Raw genomic sequence first — 27,368 nt, 5'->3', positions numbered from 1 at the left:
GGCATGCTGGGTAGTAAGATGTATGCCATTACAACCAGCTGGCTCAGAGGCATGCTGGGTAGTAAGATGTATGTCATTACAACCAGCTGGCTCAGAGGCATGCTGGGTAGTAAGATGTATGCCATTACAACCAGCTGGCTCAGAGGCATGCTGGGTAGTAAGATGTATGCCATTACAACCAGCTGGCTCAGAGGCATGCTGGGTAGTAAGATGTATGCCATTACAACCAGCTGGCTCAGAGGCATGCTGGGTAGTAAGATGTATGCCATTACAACCAGCTGGCTCAGAGGCATGCTGGGTAGTAAGATGTATGTCATTACAACCAGCTGGCTCAGAGGCATGCTGGGTAGTAAGATGTATGTCATTACAACCAGCTGGCTCAGAGGCATGCTGGGTAGTAAGATGTATGCCATTACAACCAGCTGGCTCAGAGGCATGCTGGGTAGTAAGATGTATGCCATTACAACCAGCTGGCTCAGAGGCATGCTGGGTAGTAAGATGTATGTCATTACAACCAGCTGGCTCAGAGGCATGCTGGGTAGTAAGATGTATGTCATTACAACCAGCTGGCTCAGAGGCATGCTGGGTAGTAAGATGTATGCCATTACAACCAGCTGGCTCAGAGGCATGCTGGGTAGTAAGATGTATGCCATTACAACCAGCTGGCTCAGAGGCATGCTGGGTAGTAAGATGTATGCCATTACAACCAGCTGGCTCAGAGGCATGCTGGGTAGTAAGATGTATGCCATTACAACCAGCTGGCTCAGAGGCATGCTGGGTAGTAAGATGTATGCCATTACAACCAGCTGGCTCAGAGGCATGCTGGGTAGTAAGATGTATGTCATTACAACCAGCTGGCTCAGAGGCATGCTGGGTAGTAAGATGTATGCCATTACAACCAGCTGGCTCAGAGGCATGCTGGGTAGTAAGATGTATGCCATTACAACCAGCTGGCTCAGAGGCATGCTGGGTAGTAAGATGTATGTCATTACAACCAGCTGGCTCAGAGGCATGCTGGGTAGTAAGATGTATGTCATTACAACCAGCTGGCTCAGAGGCATGCTGGGTAGTAAGATGTATGTCATTACAACCAGCTGGCTCAGAGGCATGCTGGGTAGTAAGATGTATGTCATTACAACCAGCTGGCTCAGAGGCATGCTGGGTAGTAAGATGTATGTCATTACAACCAGCTGGCTCAGAGGCCATGCTGGGTAGTAAGATGTATGTCATTACAACCAGCTGGCTCAGAGGCATGCTGGGTAGTAAGATGTATGTCATTACAACCAGCTGGCTCAGAGGCATGCTGGGTAGTAAGATGTATGTCATTACAACCAGCTGGCTCAGAGGCATGCTGGGTAGTAAGATGTATGTCATTACAACCAGCTGGCTCAGAGGCATGCTGGGTAGTAAGATGTATGTCATTACAACCAGCTGGCTCAGAGGCATGCTGGGTAGTAAGATGTATGTCATTACAACCAGCTGGCTCAGAGGCATGCTGGGTAGTAAGATGTATGTCATTACAACCAGCTGGCTCAGAGGCATGCTGGGTAGTAGCGACGATGGGTTCACAACCAAAACACTGAACAGTTGCAGTGGAAGCGGTTTGATTACTGTAGTTTAGTCTCAGGGTGGTGGATTGGAAAAACAAAATAAAATGGCAATGTGGAATATTAGTTGATTAGTGCTGGTTAGGTTTGCTGAACAGACCCACAGGTCTGTTTTTTTAGGTCATATTAAGCAGAATAGTCATACAATAAATAGTGGTTGGATGTTTAAAATGATTGTTTTTGGATTGAGAAGTAATCTTTCCACTTTTGAGGCTTTGAAGCACCTGCAACAAACTGAAACAAGTCGATGCTCAGAACAGTTTTAAGATGGGACATTGATAAGCTGTCAAGTGATTTTAACTTGTCTCCAGACCTATCAGCTTATTTCGTGATATTTTTAATCAAATGACGTCTCTGCACTGGCAGATCATCTGCTGGTTTCAGTAAATGTCACTTGATTCATGTCAATATGACTTCTTTCAAAAACTGATCATAAAAAACAATTAAGAAAATCTGGAAACAATAAACTTTCTCAAAGACAATTTCACGTTTGCCAAGGAAATGTCCCCAAACAAGTGACATTCTCCTGAAGAATGATCTGATGATGATTTCACAAAATAAGTTTGACGTCTGGAAGATAAAATCACAAGTCTGACTGTTTTTGCAGGGGTGATTTTGGACCCACATTGGGGATGTGATTTTTGTGTGTCTCCCCCCTCAAGAAATCATGTTATTAGGAGGACCCAGAAATAAAAAAAAATCTAATTGAGGCCTGATCACATCCCTGACACATCTGTTCTGAGGTCAGTTTGACACGCAGCTTTTAGAAATGTGATTTGATAAAAATAAAAAATAAATTATCATCCGCCTGGAGAAGTGTGTGTCTGTGGGTACGTCTCTGCTGCTCAGTAGACACACAGGTCAGGGAACTTCATCTCGTAGACGGGGACAGACTGGTGCTGCGTGTGTCCCGCTGAGATGGACACCACTCCAGACGGGCTGGGTGGAGGCCTGAGAAAGGGACATGAATGAACATGATTTTACATTAGGGGGGGGGGGGGGGGTCGATACAGCATACTGTAGTTTTACAATATTTCGTGTGGCACGGATGCCAAGTATCACAATATTTGATGATATAAATTGTCAGGTGCATGCAACAGTTATGACAGGTTTTTATGACCGTGTTGCTTGTCAATGCCATTTTGCTGCAATAAAGACGATTGAAGTGAGATGAACAAACTGGAAACTTTATCTTATTAGATAAAACAGATGTTGACAAAGTTTTCCTTCGTGGACATGATTTGCAGTGGAAAAAAGGTAATACCAGTACATCGCAATATATCACAATACTCAATATATCGCAATACTAGCATATCGCCAGATCGCAATACTATCGTATCATGACTTCATAAGTAAAAAATATTGACTATGACTAATAATGTAATAACTCACATGATTACGTTCATCTTTTTCTGACGAGTTGTTAAAATAATGTGTCGAAAATGTGTAACTTACCGAATTGTAAGTTCGAAGATTTGCGCCAGCCGGTCGTGCAACATGTTAGCCTGGTGAAAACAAACAAAATATTCAAGTTGAACAAGAGCAAACTTTTTTTACAACTTCACTCCAGTTTTTCACTATAAGCTTCTGAGGCTGCTGTCCTGTCGTCTGTGGTAAAAAGTCAGTGACAGGTGTAAGGTTCTGAGGCTGCTTTCCTGTCGTCTGTTGTAAAAAAATGGACAACAGGTGTGAGGTTCTGGCTCCTGGGGCCCACCTTGGACTCGCAGTGTGCGGCGATCTCCTCAAATGGACCTTTCTGGAACTTCTCCATCACCTGACGCCTCTTCTCCCTCTCCTGTTCCTCCAGGCCTGTGGTATCTGCAACCAATCACAGAGAGAGCTTTATTTGGCAGGAAGTTGATGAAGCTGGATTACAACCTGTTTTCATGAAACTCATTTAGCTTCAGTCTCAATCACTTTGGGTCCTAGGGTGACCATCTGTCCCACATTTTGCATGACAGTCCCAAAATGTCCTGTGGCCCAAAATGTCCTGTGTCCCAAAATGTCCTGTGTCCCGCACCTGTCCTGCATTTCAATACTTCCGACCTCTATGCAAATTGAAGCAAAAATATCTCGTTTCAGCGAACTACCAACTTGCTTGTGTGACGACATAATTTGCAGCCAGAGTCTGCGCAGTAGATTGGGGTGGCTCGCCGGCTTCAGATGGGCTGTCACAGCTGTCAATCATGATGTCACACCCCCTTTTTATATTGTCAATAACAACTTCAAAACAAACATCAGAGAGGGCGTCCGGGTAGTGTAGCGGGTAGTGGTCCGGGTAGTGTAGCGGGTAGTGGTCCGGGTAGTGTAGCGGGTAGTGGTCCGGGTAGTGTAGCGGTAGATTCCCTGCCTACCAACACGAGGGTCGCAGGTTCACGCCCCCATGTTACCTCCGGCTTGGTCGGGCGTCCATACAGGCACGATTGGCGTCTGCGGGTGTGAAGCCTGAATGAGAGTGTGGTGCGAATACAGAAAGGCGGACTTGGGTCTTCAAGTATAAAAACATACGTTGTATTTCCTATTTAAAAGACATACTAGAAAGGGGAGTTGGAACAATATAGGCATTAAAAGTGTGCAGCTGCTTGGTCTTGGAAGGGAACTGGTGGGGATAGTGTGATCCTCCCACATGCTACATCCTGCCGGTGAAGCTCCCCGCTGTCAGGTGAAAAGAAGCGTCTGGCAACTGCACATGAATCGGAGGAAGCATGTGTGTGTCTAGTCTACGGCTCTCTCCAGGTTGGCTCCTACAGTAATAATAGCACAAGCAATTGGTAAAATGAGTATAACGGGGCACGGCAGGGCTAGTTGAGTTCCGGTTCTTCAAGTTTTGAAACGTGGTTTTTGTCCCCAGAGGTTTAAAATAATTATATACATTTATTTATTTCTTAACGGATGGATTCTCAGATTGGCGTAATAAGAACGGCCTAAAATGACAGAAGTCATCTTTGGGGAAAATGTATTTGATTATTTAGTTTGGCTCATGTCCCATCCGCTATAGACGGTTTTCACCAGCTGCAACCCCACAGCACTTCCTTTTTCTCAGCTTCTTCTTCTGTGTTTTATGGCGGTTGGCATCCTTAAATGTTGCATTACCGCCACCTGAATTGTATCAGCTTCACAGTGCGAACTATTGACAGTGTCACTTTCTCAGGTGTTCAGGGGAAAACACTGACATAGCCTACTTCTATTTCTACTTTTTTAATGTAAAGATAGGCCTATGCGTGCAATAATGTACTGATAGTCAGCTTTACTCTGTAACATGTAGCTTTTATTAGCCTCTCAGGCTAGCTCCGGACCCGACAACAACGCTTCCTACCACCCAGCGTGTGCACGTCTTTCCGACAGGGGTGGTTGTTATGGCAACTATCAACAACAACAACTACTACTACTAACTACTACAAGACATAAAGACAGAAATAGGCTACGTTGTCACTTTGTCTGTCGGAGACACGGCCTAACGTTAACATTTAATATGAGCCGAATATCAGCCTGCGCTCAGCTATGTATACAGGAAGTAAACCGGATATTCAGGTGGGTTGTGACGGTTGTTATTGTTGTCAAGTTAAAACCGTCTATATACTGTACAGTCTATATTGTGCAGTCTTACCTATAGCCTTCTTCAGGGTCTCAAACGTGATCTCCTCCGCCAGCTGAGACTGCAGAGAGGAGAGAACACAGAAGGATCATGTCACTCTGTGGTGAAACAACATGGCTGTGGAGCTGTCAGCACAGAGGGAATCATCTGATGGACAGAGTTCACACAGAGCTCAGAGTCACCTGAAGAAACCTGAAGACACCCATGTCTCTGTGTAATGATGCACTAGCGCAGTGCACGTTTACTCACTCACTGTTTTGGACTCTCTAATCAAATCAATGGACTTTCACTCATTGAGTGCGGTTACACAAACTTTACCTCTGCAGGGAAGGATTTATGACATCATTGATGATGTCACAATGAGAGAAATCGCACGAAATTTGGCATTGCTTTCCCAGCAGCACACCCACCGAGAATGGTTCTCGAGATATGCACACACGCACGCACGCACGCAGGCACGCACACACACGCACACGGTCAGTCTTGCCATTATATAGTAATATATTATATGTATACAAATACCAAATGTGTTTATTTATCTTACTGGCAGTATGTTTTTTCCCCTTTTATTTTCTCTCTCTCATGTACCGTAATTTGTTTATTTGAATATTTCATGTTTGACTTGAATTTAATTTGTGAGGACATCTTGTCTGTTTGATGGGTGTCAGGCTGACCTTGTCTGGGAGGCTGCTGGACAGGATGTCCACCTGCAGAGAGACAGTGTCCACAAAGCTCTTCCTCCTGGTGAGCCGGTCTTCATCTGCACACAGAGACAGAGACAGACAGCTCAGCCACAGCTTCACACTGACACCCACATACTCAAAGTCATATCACACAAAAAACGTTGTTGTTAGAATGAAATAAACCAGTTGTTAGATAGAGCGCCCCCACTGGGAATCCTACAGATAGCCCTGATGGCCCGTACATCCCTGCATCTTATAGCACTAAACACATGTGAATGGCAAGAGAAGCAGCCTGTACTTTGTGAGCTCCCAGCAGTGTCAAGATCATTTCATGATGCAAACACTAACATCAGAGGAGGTGTCAAATGTAACTGTTAAGCAGAAAAGACCACTAGATAAGTGTTAGTTGCATGAGTCAGAGTGACCTATTCACATTGAACAGTTATGACTAAGCAGGAGACACTAATGACAAGAGGTGAAGAGTGTTTGTTTTTACGTAGCTTTGGCATTTAGAGCAGAACACCCATTACAAGCGACAAATATTAACGCAAGGTTCAGAGGCAGCACACAGGAAAAGTAACACAACGGTTTAAATCAGCTACGAGGAACGTTTACGTAACATAACGTTGTTACCTTAGCCGTAGCCGTTTGCTAAGCTATTCCATACATAACGTTACAGAGCTAGCTGCTACAGGCCTGCCCAAGTAATCAACTGTTAATTTAGAGTAACTCCCAGTACCAACACTCAAAGCCTACCCTACCCAGGCGCGGACTGCATAATCGGGCACGTCGGGCAAATGCCTGGTGGCCTGGCCTGGCCTGCAAAAAAAAAAAAAAAAAAAAAAAATTGGTGCCCGCAGTCAGGCCACTCACTGAACAGCAGGCCAGGCGCCGCCTACTGGTTTACTAGTGGTTTTATTACTTTATTCAGGGTTAAAGTGGGTGCATCTCATTGTAAAATTGGACTCGGCCCAAATTGGGGTTCAAACAGCCCAAATCGGGCTTCAAACGGCCCAAATCGGGCTTCAATTGACCCAAATTGGGCTTCAAACGGCCCAAATCTGGCTTCACACGGCCCAAATTGGGCTTCAAACGGCCCAAATCTGGCTTCAAACGGCCCAAATTGGGCTTCAAACGGCCCAAATCATGCTTCAATCGACCCAAATTGGGCTTCAAACGGCCCAAATCTGGTTTTAAACGGCCCAAATTGGGCTTCAAACGGCCCAAATTGGGCTTCAAACGGCCCAAATTTTTCGCACGCGCGTCGGCCCATATCGGCCTGGCCTGCTTGGTATTTAATACCCGGCCTGAATTATTTTCCCAGTCCGCCCCTGACCCTACCAACACTCACAGCCTACCCTACCAACACTCACAGCCTATGAGTTGTTATGTATGTTGCAATGTATGTTGGTATGGTTGGGAGGATAAATGTTGAATGGTTGTCAGTTGTGTCTCTTGGCAGTTTCTTTGTTTCTTTGCTGTGGTGTGACAACCGGGTTTGCCCTCTGAAATTAATAATGCAGATCTCATCACATTTAAAAATAAACACCTAGATCATTTTGCACATGTACAGGCACAAACTACTACAGTATTCACAGTCTACATCTACAGGTACAGACTACTACAGTATTCACAGTCTACATCTACAGGTACAGACTACTACAGTATTCACAGTCTACATCTACAGGTACAGACTACTACAGTATTCACAGTCTACATCTACAGGTACAGACTACTAGAGTATTCACAGCAGTAGCGTAGCCAGACTCGGCTCATTGGGTGTGCCACAGAAAGCCAGGGTGTGCCAGGGGGCGGACCATTTGAAAAAAAAAAATTGGGTCTTTTCAAACCAGATTTAGAGGAATATTTGTGTGTTGTTTGCTCCTTTTCACACTCATTATTAGCAGGTAGAAGCAGTCAATTAAATTGTATTTTTTGGCAACATGTAAAACCACTTTGTTTAGTATCTCAAAAAAGTCTCACCTACTTTTTCCAATGAGTGTTCTAGTCGGGAAAGAACGCAAATTTGGTTGGCATGTTCGTGTGGACCCGTATATTATTACAAATCTGAGACGCATGCAGATGCATGACTGAAAAGTCTCCTGGCTAACGTTAAATGCGAAGGGACACGCCGCCAACATCTTCACTGTGCGTGGCGTGCATTAGAAAGTGCGTTTCACAGTGATACATGGGGGCTGCTAGTACTGTTAACGCTAGTTAGATAGTACAGTAGTGTGGCAGTCTCTAATATGCTACCGCCGTTCATTCCCCCAAAAGCACACACAACAGCGCTAGAAACAATCACATACATGTTGTGACTTGTGTACTCACCATGCGATCATCAAATAATAATCCAAAGTACGCGAAACTGTCATTTTCAAAGTAAATCCATAGCGAGAGGAACCAGCAAGAGTGGTTCCAAGAGGGTTACCTCTCTGCAACGAAAATCACTTCCTTGTTTGCCTGAGACGCATGGGTACACATGCGTCTCAGGCAAACAAGGAAGTGATTTTCGTTGCAGATGGGAACGCTCTTTGCTACTTATTTTCTCTATGGATTTACTTGCAGGCGGACAGTTGGACACAGTGCATGACAGCGTTGACATGTGTTTTGCAGACAAAACAAAACACTTTTTTTACCCCATTTTTTTGGGTGCGCCAGTGGCCTGTCTGGGTGGCATTTGCACACCCTAGCGCACCCGTGGCTACGCGCATGATTCACAGTCTACATCTACAGGTACAGACTACTACAGTATTCACAGTCTACATCTACAGGTACAGACTACTACAGTATTCACAGTCTACATCTACAGGTACAAACTACTACAGTATTCACAGTCTACATCTACAGGTACAGACTACTAGAGTATTCACAGTCTACATCTACAGGTACAGACTACTACAGTATTCACAGTCTACATCTACAGGTACAGACTACTACAGTATTCACAGTCTACATCTACAGGTACAAACTACTACAGTATTCACAGTCTACATCTACAGGTACAGACTACTACAGTATTCACAGTCTACATCTACAGGTACAGACTACTACAGTATTCACAGTCTACATCTACAGGTACAGACTACTAGAGTATTCACAGTCTAGATGGGCAGGGGTCTGCAGTGAGCTACATGGCTGGAGATCAGAGAGGGAAAGCCTCTGCCCTGCCCGTTACCTCTGGATGTCTGCTTGCACCTGTGGAGGATCTTGCCTACTGTGTAAAGCACTGGTTTTACATGAGAAGCATGGCAGAGAAAAGATCAGAAAACAAAGGCATATTGTTTGTTAGACTTTTTACAGACAATTCTCTCACCCGTTGTGTGTTAGATTGAGGTCAAATCTCAGGTCAAATCATTGCTGCTTGATATATGTTGATGAGCTGTATGATGTATAGGAGTCATAGTTGAAACTGTTATATATTGAATTTGCGTGGAGTATGACCAGAGGACTCAGAAGGGCTTGAAGCCACATTTCACTACCTCCATTCAGGATTTTTCACCAACGCTCTAAGTTAATCATTTGAATTTGCAGGAGAAAATGATTTGTCCCACAGTAACTCCCTGGAGACAGAATGAAATAACATTCTCCAGATCGACCTCGCCTCGGGTGAAGCCAAGGTTCAAGTAGAATTCTGAAAAGAACAGCTTTTGAGAATGAAAGAAACTAAGTGAGTGGATCATGAGTCTTGAGAGGTATCTTTTGGCGATTGACTCCATGAAATCGTACAGAAGTCCATGTTGTACTGAAGTGAAATATCGCTTTAAATTAGCTTTGCTAGGAAAGGCAACAACGATTGTGACAACCGTCAGTTTAATAAAGCCGACCAGACATTTTCAATGTATTTCCTGTATACTGCTGTTCATCTGTTTGACTCCTCTTTATCACTGCTTTTCAACCAGCTTTGTATCATTACAATGTGGGTAGTACAGGCAAATTAACAATGTTTAACCCATTGATACCTGATGCAGCATTTGTGTGTGTATCCCTTTAAGACCGCGAACCGGATACACACACAAATCAGGGGTATACACGCAAATGCTGCATCAGGTATCAATGGGTTAACAATGTTCATCTTCAGGCAGAAACTCCGCCCCTGCCAGGCAGCTGGTATGGCTCGTTAAGTCAAGACAATTGTATTGATATAGCGGTAAATCATAACAGAAGTGATCTGGTTAAAGCTCTCCACGCTCTTCTCCGTGGATGTGCGCATGCATACAAAAAGGAGTAAATACAGTCTGTAGTTCGAATAACAGCCATGTGAGCCAGCGCAGCTACAATAACTGCCCTGGTTCCAGGAAGTAGAACAGATTCTGAAGGCTCAATGCTAGAATAGATGGTCCAGAAGGACATGAGGAGTGAGGATTGGTTGGTCCAGAAGGACATGATGAGTGAGGATTGGTTGGTCCAGAAGGACATGAGGAGTGAGGATTGGTTGGTCCAGAAGGACATGATGAGTGAGGATTGGTTGGTCCAGAAGGACATGAGGAGTGAGGATTGGTTGGTCCAGAAGGACATGAGGAGTGAGGATTGGTTGGTCCAGAAGGACATGAGGAGTGAGGATTGGTTGGTCCAGAAGGACATGAGGAGTGAGGATTGGTTGGTCCAGAAGGACATGAGGAGTGAGGATTGGTTGGTCCAGAAGGACATGATGAGTGAGGATTGGTTGGTCCAGAAGGACATGAGGAGTGAGGATTGGTTGGTCCAGAAGGACATGATGAGTGAGGATTGGTTGGTCCAGAAGGACATGATGAGTGAGGATTGGTTGGTCCAGAAGGACATGAGGAGTGAGGATTGGTTGGGTTTAGGGACTCAGAAGTGTGGTTAGGTCCCTCCGACCGATCCATCAACCATCCTGAAGACGTGCCCCAGAGACAGAGAGAGCATTGAAAACAACTGTTGTTGTGTTTCACACTAAAGCCCAATTTATGCTTCGTCTGCTGACACTTTTGAAACGGTCGCCAACAGAAATAAGGACTTGAGTCGACACTTTCAAGTGTCGGCGAGCAGTGTCTGCTACCTGGTGAAATATCTAGTGTCGCTGACTACGTCATAGTATCGCGCAAGTCTGATTGGCTATATAGACGGCACGCGCTTGACTTCCTTGTTTTGTTTGGGGTCCACCCGCTAGATTTCGCTCGATTGAAATTAATGAACGTGTCCCCGCTATTTTTATCAGCCTGTCCTTGATGTATGACTTCATGAAAATCACAAAGAACATCGTGACCAACTTCCCAGAGAGAGAGGAGGTGAGTTGTGTGGTTGTGTGTCGTTTATATGCGGCTGCAGCCAAGTACGTTACATCTTGCCTCCGAGGTGGTTTCAGTGTGCATTTCGTTCCCTCTGCAGCTGCTTATAGCGTTCGAGTGTCACGTGACCGTTGAACCGAGGTGAACGTCCTCTGAAGTATAAATGCAACATAAGTGTCCCGGTTTCAGAGAGAGACAGATAAGGTTCAAAAGCGGTGAATGGTCCCTTTAAGTCTAATCTTACCGATGCTTGTGCGTGTGTGTGTGTGTGTGTGTGTGTGTGTGTGTGTGTGTGTGTTCGTACCTGTGACCTGGGGAACGTAGGGGCTGGAGAGACGCTCTGTGTTGTATCCTGGTCCAGACAAACACTCGGACATGTCAGCCGTCTGGAAGTACAGCACTCTGTCCTCCTTGTCCAGGGAGTCTGGGAGTCTGAACGGGGGGGAGGGGGCGGGGTCAAAGGTCAGACAGCTATCCAAATCCTGCAAGGATATCTCATGCAATTTACACAATGAATAATAGTATTTCTGTAAATTGAATGAATCAATGAAAAAAAAAAAAAATAACACCTAAAACCAATATGTGAAGTGACAGGGACTGGTGTTTTGGCCTGTATAAAATAAATGTTAAATTAATTCATTAATTCATTAATTTAATCTCATTGGATAAATAAATTAATGTGGGGGGGGAAACACACAGTGAGAAATGTAAGGATTTAGCCGAGGACTGTGAACAGCCCAGACATTTTGATCTTGCCATAGGCGTTAAGCTGTCATGTCTTTTTCATGAGTCGGGTGTTTTCTTTCCCCTTATACTAAATCTCCAAAGATCTTAGCTCAAAGCCATGCTATTTATTTCACAGCGAATCTCTTCTTTAGATCAGAGATATTTTTGTAACTGATGCAAATCTTTCTTTTCAGAGGCAGACAGAGGGACTACAATAGTGGAAGGAGAGCGACTTTGATCTTAACGCGTGAACATTTGGAATAGAAAGCTTGACAAGTTATTCTAGAAACAAAGGAGAAAATGAGAAGAGATGAGAAATGTTTGTCAAAGCAAACCTTCTATCTGCTAAGTAAAGAGAGACACTTACTGACACTTGTCTCTGAAGACGTGCTCCGGGAGGAGGTACGGGGCGTCCAGGCTCCTCAGCTCCATCACCTGGAGATGCAGGTGGAGCAGAAAGGAGCAAAGCCATGCAGAATGACACAGTCATCAGGAGGGTTTGAAGAAGAACAACTAGACTAGACTCAGAGATGGGCGAAAATACATCAAAAAGTATTTTGATACAAATTACAAATACTTGCTCAAAAAATGTATCACAATACAAATACAAAATACTGGTCTGAAAAATGTATTTGAAATACAAATACATATTTTGTATTTTGAAAATACATAAAAATACATTTTATAAAAACTGATAAAGAGCTGCAACGATTAGTCAATTCATCGATTCATTGCCAAATATTACATTAATTGCCTATTTTGATAATCTATTAATCATTTTGAGCCATTTCTTTAAGGAAAAATGTCCTAATGCTCTTATTCCAGCATCTCAAATGTGAAATGTTCTTGTTTTATTAGATGGTAAATCATCTCTTTAGTCCTCTGTGACAGTATTCTCCTTTGTGTACCCTCTAACACACTCTTCCATTTCAGTTTTAGTTGTTTTTCAGCACAACTCATTTCTCCCTCACTTCAACTGTTATTCACCTTCTACAGAAGCGTCATGACCATTGAAAATGCAGTTGCCCCCTCAGATTTTTGGGTTGGGGAAAGTGAGGGGAAACAATCATGGCGGTCATTAGTAGTAGAGCATCAATCCCCTTTTCAAACATGTGAAAATGAAATGCTGTTTAGTTATTATGCATAGTTTGCATAGCAAGTTAGTTGGCTTATACTTGTACCTACCATGTAAAGTTAGCATTGTAATGTTAGCCAGAGCTGTTATGGCAGTGACCTGTTAGTTTTTACCACCACTATCACAGGTTATACTGTAGTTACTGTAGCAAAACACTGAATTCCATTTGATGTATCCAGGTCAATGCAGTTCTTGTGGATGTCGTCATTTTATGTGAATAACATTTTAGGTGAAGTAAGATTTAGCTATTTCAAGAAAAGTGGCAGCAGTCTAGAAGCTATAGTGTAGAAGTCAGTGACTAAGCTAATAACCATAAAAGCACAAATAATTGACCAAAATCTAGAAATAAATATACAGTATTTAGCCTAATGAGAAAAGGAGCAAAATATTGATGGTCAAAACTGAATAATGATATCACAACAGTCTAATCCTAATGTTAATTTAAAATGAGATATTCCTCTAAATCTGGCTTCCAACATTTTAGAAATAGCTAAATGGACCGATTAATAGATAAATCAATCAATCATGAGTGGATTCAGCCCACTTTATCTGGACAGACTGATTGAATCATTGCAGATCTATTCAGACATTAGGTCGCCACAGACATGTTTTAGCTGGGGACCTTTGGTCGCTGCCGAATGTCGGCCCCTCAGAATTCTGGCTTGCATGACGCCCCTGGCCTTCTGTGAGGGCTTTTGACTTACAGTATAGGCAGCATTTCTATGTTAACATGAGGTGATCATGTTTAGCCATAGATATCTGACATCATAATAGTATATACATATTTATACCATGGTCTGGGTGAATACTCGATTCTGATTGGCTGCAAGGTGTCCATTATTTTGTGATATTGTACAGTGATAATGGACACCTAGCTAAATGGTCTGTTCACCGTTCATATCAATGCGCCATAGTTTCACAGTGGTATCAAGAGAGCTGTTTGAGCTCTATACCCCCGTTAAGGGTTAATATGACAATTTTGGATGTTGAGAAAAAAATTGACTCGGTCAAAGTAAGTATTTAAATCACCCCTGTGTGCTCAGTTTATCAAAAATAACTCTTATTTACAATTTTGATTTTCGTTTCGGAGATTTTTAACCTCGCGTCACCAGGCTCTTCTCGGCGACAAAGAGATTTCCCTCGGCTCGTGCACGAGCGGGGGCGAGCCCTTTGAGAGAGAGAGAGAGAGAGAGAGAGAGAGAGAGAGAGAGAGAGAGAGAGCTGCATTTCACCACATACAGCACACGCAGTGCGAGCCCCCGCTGCACTGTTTCACTTCCTGAAACTCTTCGCTCTTAAATGTTAATATACTTGGCCAATACGTATCTATCATACAAAATAAAGCAAGCAGCCAAACGGTAATGTCTTCATTTAATGTAGAACGCAAAACATCGTTAAACCTGCATTCCTGTGATAAAGTTAACGTTTGAGTCGGCTTTAAAACGGAGGGTGGTGCAGGTGGGAGGGACTATTTTATTTCGTGGAAGACTGATTTACAGACATTTAGCCATTTAGATTGCTTTATTTATTACACATGGAAATATAAATGACTGGTCTTATTGTTTTGTTGGCAAGTGACCATGGTATAAGCGGGTTAATGCACTTCGAGGTGTACATTATCACTTTTTAAGGGACTTCGCGGAGGCAACCATCCTCGGCTTCGCCTCGGACGGTTCACGCCTCTCGCGTCGTCCCTTAAAAAGTGATAATGTACACCTCGTCGTGCATTAAAGGACGGCTTTACCGTGGGGAATATGAATATATATCAATCTCACGCCCCTAAGGTTTTAGAATCCGTTGAAATTATTTGAAATTGGAGCTTCACTGCCTGACCTATCAGGCATCTCTCACATTTTTAGGGAAGCCGGGTGACGCGTTACGCGTCACCCGGCTTCCCTCCCCGCTTGCGGAACTCGAGGGCCTATGAACTACAAGTCTTGTGAGCCATGGTCCCGCCTCTAGAGGTCCTCCACGCCCCTTCAGAGCTCTCGACGAAAAGCAAAAGGCAGCCATCTTGTTCACCCGCCTAGCCTGCTGTAGCTAATATTAGCTTCCCATAGTTCCTTGCAAAGAGACGATTTTCTCAGGAACGGAAGCACCAAAAGACACGGGACTGGCGGCATTGGAAAGCTCGTCAAATTTTACATCTAGTAGTAGGTGAGTTGAAGTAACGAAATCAACGCTGAGCAATGTACCCATTTTTACCCATTTTTACAGAAAATAGTTACAACATCAGATGCGCGTAACTCCTACGAAAATGCCTTAAAATGCATGAGAATTTTTTTATGAAGACATCTCCCGACATATATACTACCGTTTACATTTGGTGCAATTTGGTGCAATTTTATTTTCAATTTATTTCTTCTTCTTTGTATCTTTTATTGTCGAAGCCTTCTTCTTCTTCTTCTTTGAGTTTTATGGCGGTTGGCAAACATATATGTGCATTACCGCCACCTACTGGAGTTTGATATCAGCCAAATGCCTGAGGGGTGGGCATGAAAACGAAGGCCACGCGAGCCCAGTGCATTGTTGGAAATGTAGTATTTCGGGTCCCCGCACCCGCCCCTCCCCTCCACCACCCCCCCCCCCCTCCACACAGAGTGGATTTCTGGTGATATCTCTGGCGGGAAACAACCAATTTCAAAAATTTCAACGGATTCGAAAACCTTAGGGGCGTGAGATTTAATATATATTCATATTCCCCACGGTAAAGCCGGCCTTTAACCCTTACATATATATATATATATATATATATATATATATATATGTAAGGGTTACATACAGGGTTATGTACATACACCCTTACATATATATATATATATATATATATATATATATATATATATATGTAAGGGTTAATGTACACCTCGTCGTGCATTAACCCTTACATAACTGAAATCTAGAAAAAACATAGTAGGTCCCCTTCACATCCACCATCATCATCATATGAAAGGGAGCCAGTGGACTTGTTTGTTTGTTTAATTTCTGGCCCACTGATGATGTCACAATGGCTATGACATCATCATTGATGTCATCAGTGACATCATTATTGACTAAAATCATCTTATGACATCACTGATGATGTCATAGGCATGCGAAGTTGAGCAATTGGGTGCTGCGTATTAGGGGTGTCAAAATTAATCGTATAATCGATGCATCGCAATGTGGATGTGTGAATCGAATCGAATCATTGACAGATGAATCGTTGAATCTTTTATGTTTAAATTTCTGTTGACATTCAGATTTTAAAGCACTTTCTAAGTAAAAAGGGACTTGATATTTATCTGACTGCTTGTATTAATTGATGAAAAAGTTGCCATGTGCAGTAATAATACAGAAAATTGAGGATTTGATACTTGGAGATGCAATACTTTGAGCTGTATCGAGATGCATCGTGGAATCGAATCATTGACAGATTAATCGTAATCGAATCGTGAGGCCAGTGAAGATTCACAGCCCTACTGCGTATGCCAATACAGCAGGCGAGGCCACGCAGCAACCGAGCTGCGTATGCGAGATGCAGGGCGGGTGTGGCCGCACAGCGGCCGAGCTACCGAGCCCGTGTAGCGTGCGAGCCAATCAAGTGTGACTCCTCCCCACACAGCAATCAGAGGGTCGTTGAAAGTGGTCACCTGATACCAGTCAGCTGATTCTTCAACCAAGCTGATTATCAGAGCCCCTAAGACACTTTTCTTTTAAAATACAGCAAAGCTACTAAAACTCAAACTAACTTACCAATTATACCAGCAGAGTAGAGTAGAGTAAAACAGATCAGTACAGCACACTAGACAGCTCAGAGCAGAAACTCAAATGTGTTCTGATAAGCAAGCCAGGTGTAGCACTTTTAAACTAGAGTGACTCCTCCCCACACAGCAATCAGAGGGTTGTTGAAAGTGGTCACCTGATACCAGTCAGCTGATTCTTCATTTTAGAACATTTTAGAAATAGCTAACCGATTGATAGATAAATCAATCAATCATGAGTGGATTCAGCACACTTTATCTGGACAGACTGATTGCATCATTGCAGATCTATTCAGACCTTAGGTCGCCACCGACATGTTTTAGCTGGGGACCTTTGGTCGCTGCCGAATGTCGGCCCCTCAGAATTCTGGCTTGCATGATGCCCCTGGCCTTCTGTGAGGGCTTTTGACTTACAGTATAGACGGTTTTCACCAGAGCGCAACCCCACATCACTTCCTTTTTCTCAGCATTCGGCAAACTGCAGAAATATTCACTCGACATCGTTACTTTTGTTTTCGCTGCTCAGCTGTATAGACGGTTTTCACAGAATGGTCAGTCCTGCACTTGAATGTTTTTTTTTCTTTTATGTCCATAGCAAACACTGCAACAGGAAGTGAGCGGGGGTTCAATTTAGAATGTTTTTGTTGTCAAGTTAAAACCGTCTATAGGCAGCATTTCTATGTTAACCTGAGGTGATCATGTTTAGCCATAGATATCTGACATCATAATAGTATATACATAGATATCTGACATCATAATAGTATATACATAGATATCTGACATCATAATAGTATATACATATATAACTGAAATCTAGAAAAAACATAGTAGGTCCCCTTTAAACAACTTCACATCCACCATCATCATCATATGAAAGGGAGCCAGTGGACTTGTTTGTTTGTTTAATTTCTGGCCCACTGTTGATGTCACAATGGCTATGACATCATCATTGATGTCATCAGTGACATCATTATTGACTAAAATCATCTCATGACATCACTGATGATGTCATAGGCATGCGAAGTTGAGCAATTGGGCGCTGCGTATTAGGGGTGTCAAAATTAATCGTATAATCAATGCATCGCAATGTGGATGTGTGAATCGAATCGAATCATTGACAGATGAATCGTTGAATCTTTTATGTTTAAATTTCTGTTGACATTCAGATTTTAAAGCACTTTCTAAGTAAAAAGGGACTTGATATTTATCTGACTGCTTGTATTAATTGATGAAAAAGTAGCCATGTGCAGTAATAATACAGAAAATTGATTGGCTCGCCCGCATAGCGGGCGAGCCAATCAAGTGCGCTGCCTAGTGTAAATTGTCACATACAGTATATAGTCTTTATTTAACAATATAGAAATACAGCAACATTATTTATTCCACCACAAAAGGTTACTTTTCAGTAGCATGTAACCATGGTACTTGAAGTTGCCGCAGTATGGCTTTCATGGTGAGCGGAACTTGCTAATCCTGTGATTAGTATTAGTTTAGACGAAGAAGTGATGTGAAGTCCGACTCAAGACTCACCCTACTCTGCCTCTGATTTGTGGTTGAGTTTGTTCTGAGCCAATCAGCCAATCAGAGGCGGAGTAGAAGTGACATCTCACATTGCGTTTTTTTTATTCCACGGTTTAAATGTTTATGTTTAAAATGTGTCAATTTGAGAATAAAATGTATTTTATGTATTTAAAATACGCAAAATACAAGGTCTGAAAGTATTTTGATACAAATTATCTTATTTTTCTCTGTCCAGCCAAATACAAATGACAAAATACACAAATGTATTTCAAATACGTATTTTAAATACATGTATTTAAAATACTGCCCATCTCTGACTAGACTAGACTAAACTAGTCATGTTTTAAGATGTATATAAAACACGCTAATTTGAATAATAATTTGTGTCTGATGGTTTTTCCCCACAAAAAAAGTTCAATTATCATGTTACATTTCTTAAAATTACTTTCCCTCCTTCTGCCACATAAACAATGATTTGGCCCCCACTTGCAATACCCTCGTGGCCCACAGGTTGGGAATGCTGGCCTAGGGGGTTGTGAATGTATTTATTTGATGTTTGGATGATGGTATGTTAACATGCCGGAATGTTTTGCATTGTTGTTATTATTATAATCTGTCTGAATAATCCCATGAGGGATGGATCATGTACATGACTAGACGAAAATACAATTCATTCAAATTCCTTCAACACAGTGCTACAATATGACTGTATAACAGTCATATTGTCATAACTACATATCATATCAGCATGAAGGTCTCTAACATGTTTCAATGGCCCAAGGTTCAAGAAGGTCACTCGACACACAGATTACCATGGCAACAAGCCTGAAACATAGTGAAGGAGCCTGAGAGAGATGAGTGAGATGTGACTACAGTCCAGTCCAGTACGCTGAGGGAAGCTGCAGCTGTACCTTGCTGACGTGCTGACAGAAGGGCGGGTTGGCGATCATCTGGCTGAGGAAGTTGAGGTACGCTGCCACCAGCGCCATGATGCCACAGCGGATGAACATGGGCAGGTTCTCCTCGTTCACCAGAGCCATGTCCTGCAAGAAACAAGATGCACCAGAGGCATTCAAGATATGTCCTGCACAAACAGATGCACCACATGTTTAACCCATTGATACCTGATGCAGCATTTGTGTGTGTATCCCTTTAAGATGGTGAACCGCGTCACGCGGTTCGCGGTCTTAAAGGGATACACACACAAATGCTGCATCAGGTATCAATGGGTTAAGAGGTGTTAAGATTCACGACAACACAAGTCATTATTCATCCAATAAATCACTATAAACAAACCAGTGGTGGTGAAGCAGTGTGTCAGCAGGGGGCGGTATACTGCAGCTACAGGTTGGGCCTTTAAATGTGACAGCTGTATTCTTAACATGCCACTTGTATCTCTTTGCATTGTATTGTATGGTTTTGCCACACACACAGCTGTTAGCACACAGTAGCAACATGCGGCGCATCACAGTGGGGCTCCCGGGCTGGCTGCGTTTCCTCGGGGGGCGTTGCCATAACGACGACCTTTTCACCCACAGCGGGAGAACACAATGTTCCTCCCTCCCACCTGAGAGGGCCATAAGCAATCTAAAGCCCTTTATCTGGATTAAGATGGCTATCGTGATACCAGCCAGATCGATGCAGTGCAGAGGTGTGTGTGTGTGTGTGTTCTTGTATTTCTATACTTATGAGGACCTTGTGTCCTCACACGTATAGGCAGAGAAGAAAAATCCTCAAAATGTTTAGGGTTAAGATTAGAATTAGGATTAAGTTTAGGTTAAGGTAAGGGTTCTGGGTTACATGCTGGGTTACATCTCGCGTCCCTTCCTCCTCACATCTGGCAGGCTGTATTGTAGCTGAATGCAGTCTGACTCTGCAGTCTAATGGCATTAAGATGACAACTCCTCATCACTGACAGCAACCAGAGCTCAACACCCTGCAGCACCTGGGCTGCTAGAGCTCAACACCCTGCAGCACCTGAGCTCAACACCCTGCAGCACCTGAGCTCTCAGAGCTCAACACCCTGCAGCACCTGAGCTCTCAGAGCTCAACACCCTGCAGCACCTGAGCTCTCAGAGCTCAACACCCTGCAGCACCTGAGCTCTCAGAGCTCAACACCCTGCAGCACCTGAGCTCTCAGAGCTCAACACCCTGCAGCACCTGAGCTCTTAGAGCTCAACACCCTGCAGCACCTGAGCTCTTAGAGCTCAACACCCTGCAGCACCTGAGCTCTCAGAGCTCAACACCCTGCAGCACCTGAGCTCTCAGAGCTCAACACCCTGCAGCACCTGAGCTCTCAGAGCTCAACACCCTGCAGCACCTGAGCTCTTAGAGCTCAACACCCTGCAGCACCTGAGCTCTCAGAGCTCAACACCCTGCAGCACCTGAGCTCTCAGAGCTCAACACCCTGCAGCACCTGAGCTCTCAGAGCTCAACACCCTGCAGCACCTGAGCTCTTAGAGCTCAACACCCTGCAGCACCTGGGCTCAACAGTGACTGACCGGCCACCGCCCACTTCTTCGCGGCTCCAGGAAGTGAATTTCCAAATCCTTTCTCCATAGACATGTCGGGAAATCCTTATATAAAGAGTCAGGCTACATTTATATGCATTGTATGCTTTTATATGCAGAAGTGTTTTTATATGCATTGTAAGCTTTTATATGCAGAACTGTTATGTGCATTGTAAGGTGACCTTGGGTGTCTTGAAAGGCGCCTCCAAATGAAATGGATTATTATTGTTGTTGTTTTTTGTTGTTTTTTTACAAATATAAGAAAAACATCAAGCCATATACCCCCCACCATGCCAGGAGGAAGATAACAGCCAGCTAGGTGTACCTGCAGAGCGACGGCCAGTCTGATCAGGTCGATGACCACCTCCTCGTTGGCCAGCTCGATGGTGAGCACGGCCAGCGTGGTGAAGAGCAGCTCAAAGTTCTTCTGCACGTTGTCCACCTCCTTACAGCCCAGGTAGATGTGACGGTACAGCTGCTGACCGTGCTGCAGGCAGGAGGAGGAGAGGAGACAGAACCAAGGAAAGGAAAGCAGAGGGAAAACAAAGATGGAGAAACTGTTAATAAATAGTCATTAATGGTGCTACATCTAAAATAGGGGGAAAGGTGGGAGACAGGATTTTGACAAAGCAGATTCGGTAAAATAATAATAATAATAATAATAATAATAATAATAATAATAATAATAATAATAATAATAATAATAATGAAGTCAAATTATTGGTAGACATCTTTGTTCCAACTGCATAAGCTCATGTCACCAGGCTCTCTCTCAAAGGAGAAGAGCCTGGTATCCGTTACTGCTCTATTAGTCGACCGCCTGTATCCGTCAATTTGTTTTCTGGTTTGTGCTGCAATGTTCTCGTTCTATCCTGTTATATGGTTTTATTTCTGTTTTATTTGTGTCTATTAGCTACACAGAGAACTCTTTTCGGTCCTTGGACCATCATCAGCATGACCACCGATGGCAGGATAGTCCTGCACCGTCTGTCTGAGGACCCAAATGTTCGCCATTTTTCTTCTCGCGTTCTCCATTGTTTTGCATCCAGAGAGCATCGTCAGTTTCGTGTCAGTGTGCGGGACTTTTTATGATTCCATTGGACTTTCATGCTGGCCTCACGCACCTGGCCCCACCCACTCGAGTCAAGAGCGCAAACTTTTTATCAATACTGTAGTTGTGAACAGTGGTAGCCACTGCACAAGTCTGTCATCATCTAATTTACGTTAGTGCAAGATTGGTAAACTGTTAGATAAAACTTGTATCGCTCAGACAAGCCGTTGCCAGCGTTTGACTGCTTCAGAAATCGAAACTTTTCCAAACAACTGCTGGTGCATGAAATAGAGTAGAACCTCTGCGATGCTTCTGCTCTACATGAGGGAAATGACGATGGGATTGTCCTGTGGAGTGTCCTGTGAAATGTCCTGTGAAATGTCCTGTGAAATGTCCTGTGGAGTGTCCTGTGAAACGTCCTGTGAAACGTCCTGTGAAACGTCCTGTGAAATGACCTGTGAAACGTCCTGTGAAATGACCTGTGAAATGTCCTGTCAAATGTCCTGTCAAATGTCCTGTCAAATGTCCTGTCAAATGCAAATGAAAATGAGACTGTGCCGTTTGCTGAAAAGGTTAATCCCATTAGCTTCCAATCCCCCCTAAAAATAACGTTAACGTTACGGTCGTTACAGGAAGCTATGTGAATAAATAAAAGATGCGGGGGGGATGTCTTTGTCCTGCATTCATATGCTTGAGGCGCAGCCTAATACAGAGTGAAGGCATTTCACATGCTGATGACTTCTATTCAGCTCTAATCAATCCAATTAGACTGCATTAATTATCTCTTGACAGCGGGCGAGGGTGTGAGCTGTGGGCTCCTAATGAGCGGCTGGTCAGAGATAAGATGCTGCAGTGGTCCTGATGCTGAGAGGAGGAGGCATTCTGCTCCCTGCCCTCTGGATGACCCAGGGGGGGTGGGGGGGGGGTTCCACGCTTTGGGAAATGTCAGGGCCAAGGTGAGATTAAAAGATAAACAACTTATATCAGAAATCTCAAACTAATTAAAACAAACTGTAGGTGTTGCAATGAGAGGAGTGTAGCGTTTGGGGACAGATGCAGTTTGTCTTGACTATTGTACAGACAGACCTCGTTCCAGTGTTTTTAAGACGTGAGCTGAGATGATGAGAAAAGTAAAGCATGCAGGAAACAGCACAGATACGTGCGTAAAAGCGGGGCGGGGCGAACACCACTCTGTGCAGCAGAGGGGCGAATGGGCACTGCACTAATATAAATAATCAACTAATAAATAATATAATATAGAATAATATAACTAATTAAAAAGCGATTACCGTAAATTCCGGACTATAAGCCGCGGCTTTTTTCCCGTTTTTTGGCCCCTGCGGCTTATATAACGGTGCGTCTTATCTATGGATTTTTTCAGAAAAAAAAAAAAAAAAAAAAAAAATCTCTCTTTTTTAGCACTCTTTCTAACTATAAATCCACTTCTGTTTTAATTTCCTCTCTTGCCCTCTTTTCACCACACCGCGGACACTGTGTGCACTGTAAAAATAAACAACGGTGGTGTTGTGTTATGTTGTTTTGTTGAAATGTTACGATTACCATTACCATTACCATTACCATTACCATTACCATTACGATTACCATGTTACCATTTCTCTCTAAAATACTGGAACGCACCGTCGCAACTCAACTCAAACAATACCTCCACACCAACCAGCTTTATGAAACATTCCAATCCGGCTTCAGATCACACCACAGTACCGAAACAGCACTACTCAAAGTCACCAACGACCTCCTCCTCTCCTCTGATTCTGGCTCCCTCACCATTCTCCTCCTCCTCGACCTCAGTGCAGCCTTCGACACCATCAACCACTCCATCCTCCTCAGTCACTTAAAATCAATTGGCATAACCGGCACAGCACTCTCCTGGCTCACATCCTACCTGTCTGACCGCTTTCACTTCATCTCCATCAACAACTGCAAATCCCACACCACCCCAGTATTACACGGAGTCCCCCAAGGCTCGGTGCTTGGTCCCCTTCTCTTCATCCTTTACATGCTCCCCCTAGGTCACATCATTCGCCGCCATGGACTACAATTTCACTGCTACGCTGACGACACCCAGCTTTATATCTCCACCAAAACCATCACCCCTGCCACTCTCACCACCCTCACTGACTGTCTCACTGAAATAAAAACCTGGATGACCAACAACTTCCTCAAACTCAACTGCAATAAATCAGAAATCATGATCTTTGGCCCAAAATCCCTCCTCCCCTCCTCCCAGAACCTCTCACTCTGCATTGATGGACATACAGTCACCCCCTCCCCTCTGGTCAGAAATCTCGGCGTCATCTTGGATCCCACACTCTCCTTCAAGTCACACATCAACAACATCACCAAAACATCCTTCTTTCACCTCCGAAACATTGCACGACTCCGCCCCACTCTCTCCCCCTCAGCCGCCGAAATACTCATCCACGCCTTCATCACCTCCAGACTAGATTACTGCAACAGCATCCTCTATGGCCTCCCTTCCACTGTCCTCCGTAAACTGCAATATGTCCAAAACTCAGCTGCCCGATTACTCACCCACTCCCGCTCCAGAGAACACATCACACCCATCCTCCAACATCTCCACTGGCTCCCCATTCAACACCGCATCCACTTCAAAATCCTGCTCATCACCTACAAAGCCCTCAATAATCTGGCCCCCTCTTACCTAACAGATCTCCTCCAGCGCCACTCCCCCACCCGCCGTCTCCGCTCTGCTGATGCCAACCTCCTAACCCCCATCACCAAAACCAAGCACCGCACCACGGGGGACAGAGCCTTTGCCATCGCTGCCCCAACCCTCTGGAACTCTCTGCCCCTCAATATCAGAAACTCGGACTCACTCACCTCCTTCAAAACCCAACTCAAATCCCACCTCTTCAAAACAGCCTACAATATCTGACTTCTACCTCTAACCACCATTCCATCTCTGCAATCTATTGACCTGTATTTGTTTTCGTTCTTGTTATTTAGTTTTGTTTATTGTATTACTTTTCTATGTATTGTAAAGCGTCTTTGAGTTCCCCAGAAAAGCGCTATATAAAACTTATGTATTATTATTATTATTATTATTATAATACGGTAAATGGGAGCTTCCTCAAACAGCCATCTCTTTCCCGACAATCCCCTCTGTGCGTGACCACTTACATATGGTAATTACGGTAAGCAAACGGCCACAAGCCCATCAACTCCCTCCCCCGACTACCAGGAGAAAATCACAAACTTCGGCGAATTCACACAAAGGAAGATCAAGGAATATTCCATCGAACCGGAGCAGATCATAAATATGGATGAAGTGCCTTTGACGTTCGACCTGCCACTCACTCGGACTGTTAACAAGAAGCGCCCTGGAGGATTCTTTCACCAAAAAAAAGCTTTGCTCGTTCTCGACAGCATGAGAACGAGCAGTAGATGATCATGAGGTGGTTTTTCAGACGTGTCGATATAGCAGTTTATCGCAAAAGTGTAATGGAAACACATTTTTCGCATTTGCACGTCATGTGACCCATATTATCCCTTGGAAAAGGAGCGGAAAATAAGTTTGGTAAGTAAGGTTCGATAGCCGTGTCAAAACCTCCGCAGCAAGTGGAAAACTTTGAAGCAACGCTACCTAGCAGAAAGACGAGTGTTGTGCAAAAGCGTAGCCGGGCAAATTAGATAATGTTTAATGGCAGAAATCGGTCCATGGTGACAGCAGGCTGCCTGTGTGCGCGCATTTGGCACAGCGGCGAGATGAGAGGATGAAAAGCACACACTGGTGCGGTGGTGCTGTCTGAAGTGAATACAGTGACTGTGAGTAGGCTAATACATTGCACACGTTTCAGGTGCAATTATAGAACCAAATCAGCCTTTTCCCCCCTCCATCTCTAAATCGGACCAGTTGTAGGCTATTAGGCTACCTTTTTTCCTCTGCCTGTCGCGCTGACTGCATTCACGCAGCCAGCAACATTTTGCGACTCATTTTCTTTTGAATTGATAATCAGGCTCGTTTATATGCATTGTAACTTCATGTTGGGATTTCCATTGACCATTGGTTGGATTTGAGCATGCAGGGGACGGGATATGGGGCAGATCCCCGTGCGTAATCACTGTGGCAGCTGCTGCAACGGGGAATCACTCAAACGCAACTTCAATGGAAACGCCTACAAGTCGCAATTGTACATTGTCGAAGTTGTAGAAATATCGCAATTCTTTTGCGAAAAACTGTAATGGAAACACAGCTATAGATGAAGAGGAGTTCGTTGGTTTTGAGTGACAATGAAGGAGAGAGGAGAGTGGTTGACGAAGCCACCCTGAACCTGTTCGTTTCCGACACTGAAGATGAGGACTTTGGTGGTTTCAGTACGCAGGAAGAAGAGGAAGACGAGCATTAGTGACTTGACTTCTCTGGTTACAGGTTTGCTGCACATATAGCCTATTGTTGTGTGATTTTGTCTGGGGATTAGTGACCTGACTTTTGTTTTGTTTTGTTGAAATGTTAATAAATGGGAGCTTCCCCAAACAGCCATCGCTTTCCCGACATTCCTCTCTGTGCACGAACCCTTTCATATGGTAATTAAACATCAAAACACCCGCGGCTTATAGACCGGTGCGGCTTATAGAAGAAAAAAATAGTCAATTTTGGTCCCGCGGCTTATACACCGGTGCGTCTTATAGTCCGGAATTTACGGTATAGCAATTCTGACATGTTCTACCTTTTTCATGAAGACAACATCTTGCTTGGAAATCTTCTCTCTTTTGATCTTCAGTGCTGCGACATTGGGGATGATTCTAAAATGGAGACAAAAAAAAAGCATTCAAATTATCCATAGCAGGCCAGTGGTTTCTATCATTTAAGCATCTGCTTCAATTTTCTCTTGTTTTCAATATTGACAAATGACTGTGCTTTGAGTTTGTAGCAATGTGCTGTTTTTGTTAAATATGTGAAGCACACGGCACAACATCTTGTATGAAATGTGCTTGACAAATGATTGATTGATTGTGATCAAATGTGGAATGTCTATATAGGCCGACTATTATGCAGAGTGATATGTAGTCTACTATGTAGACTGCAATGTTTACTGTCTACAGACAGACACGCACATTGTGTTTCACCGCCTCTTACCTGATGCCGCGTAGTTTGGCGCGGTTGTCGTGGCGATCAATGATGTTGAGCAGAATCTCCAGCACCAGCTGCCTCAGCTCGCTGTCCTCCATCAGAGAGATGGAGAAGAGCGGGTCCAGGAAGAGGGGAGGCAGTGCGGCCGCCATGGTCTTAGACTTAAAGCTGGAGGTCACCTGGAGGTCAGGAGAGAGGCATGGTCTTAGACTTAGAGCTGGAGGTTACCTGGAGGTCAGGAGAGAGGCATGATCGTAGACCTAAACCTGGAGGTCACCTGGAGGTCAGGAGAGAGGCATGGTCTTAGACCTAAACCTGGAGGTCACCTGGAGGTCAGGAGAGAGGCATGGTCTTAGACCTAAACCTGGAGGTCAGGAGAGAGGCATGGTCTTAGACCTAAACCTGGAGGTCACCTGGAGGTCAGGAGAGAGGCAT

General features: G+C 43.9%; 1 protein-coding gene across 1 annotated transcript in view; it reads right to left on the bottom strand.

The window, feature by feature from the left end:
- Nucleotides 1-2,452: 2,452 nt before the first annotated feature.
- Nucleotides 2,453-27,368, bottom strand: part of efr3a (EFR3 homolog A) — a gene marked incomplete at its 3' end in the record, with an annotated part of 143,049 nt that continues 118,133 nt past the window's right edge. The window contains exons 13-24 of the mRNA XM_083658874.1: nucleotides 26,940-27,112; nucleotides 26,530-26,605; nucleotides 21,095-21,256; nucleotides 19,171-19,302; nucleotides 12,228-12,295; nucleotides 11,439-11,566; nucleotides 9,064-9,114; nucleotides 5,877-5,962; nucleotides 5,215-5,263; nucleotides 3,322-3,425; nucleotides 3,063-3,112; nucleotides 2,453-2,558 (exon numbers count right to left, since the gene is read on the bottom strand). Coding sequence (XP_083515000.1) covers nucleotides 2,453-2,558; nucleotides 3,063-3,112; nucleotides 3,322-3,425; nucleotides 5,215-5,263; nucleotides 5,877-5,962; nucleotides 9,064-9,114; nucleotides 11,439-11,566; nucleotides 12,228-12,295; nucleotides 19,171-19,302; nucleotides 21,095-21,256; nucleotides 26,530-26,605; nucleotides 26,940-27,112 — 1,185 coding nt within the window. The remainder of the gene's footprint in view (nucleotides 2,559-3,062; nucleotides 3,113-3,321; nucleotides 3,426-5,214; nucleotides 5,264-5,876; nucleotides 5,963-9,063; nucleotides 9,115-11,438; nucleotides 11,567-12,227; nucleotides 12,296-19,170; nucleotides 19,303-21,094; nucleotides 21,257-26,529; nucleotides 26,606-26,939; nucleotides 27,113-27,368) is intronic.

The sequence above is a fragment of the Poromitra crassiceps genome (genome assembly GCF_964638095.1).
Source record: "Poromitra crassiceps genome assembly, chromosome: 23".
Taxonomy (NCBI): Eukaryota; Metazoa; Chordata; class Actinopteri; order Beryciformes; family Melamphaidae; genus Poromitra; species Poromitra crassiceps.
The sequence above is the reverse complement of the archived record's forward strand: the minus strand, read 5'-3'. Positions and strand labels throughout refer to the sequence as shown.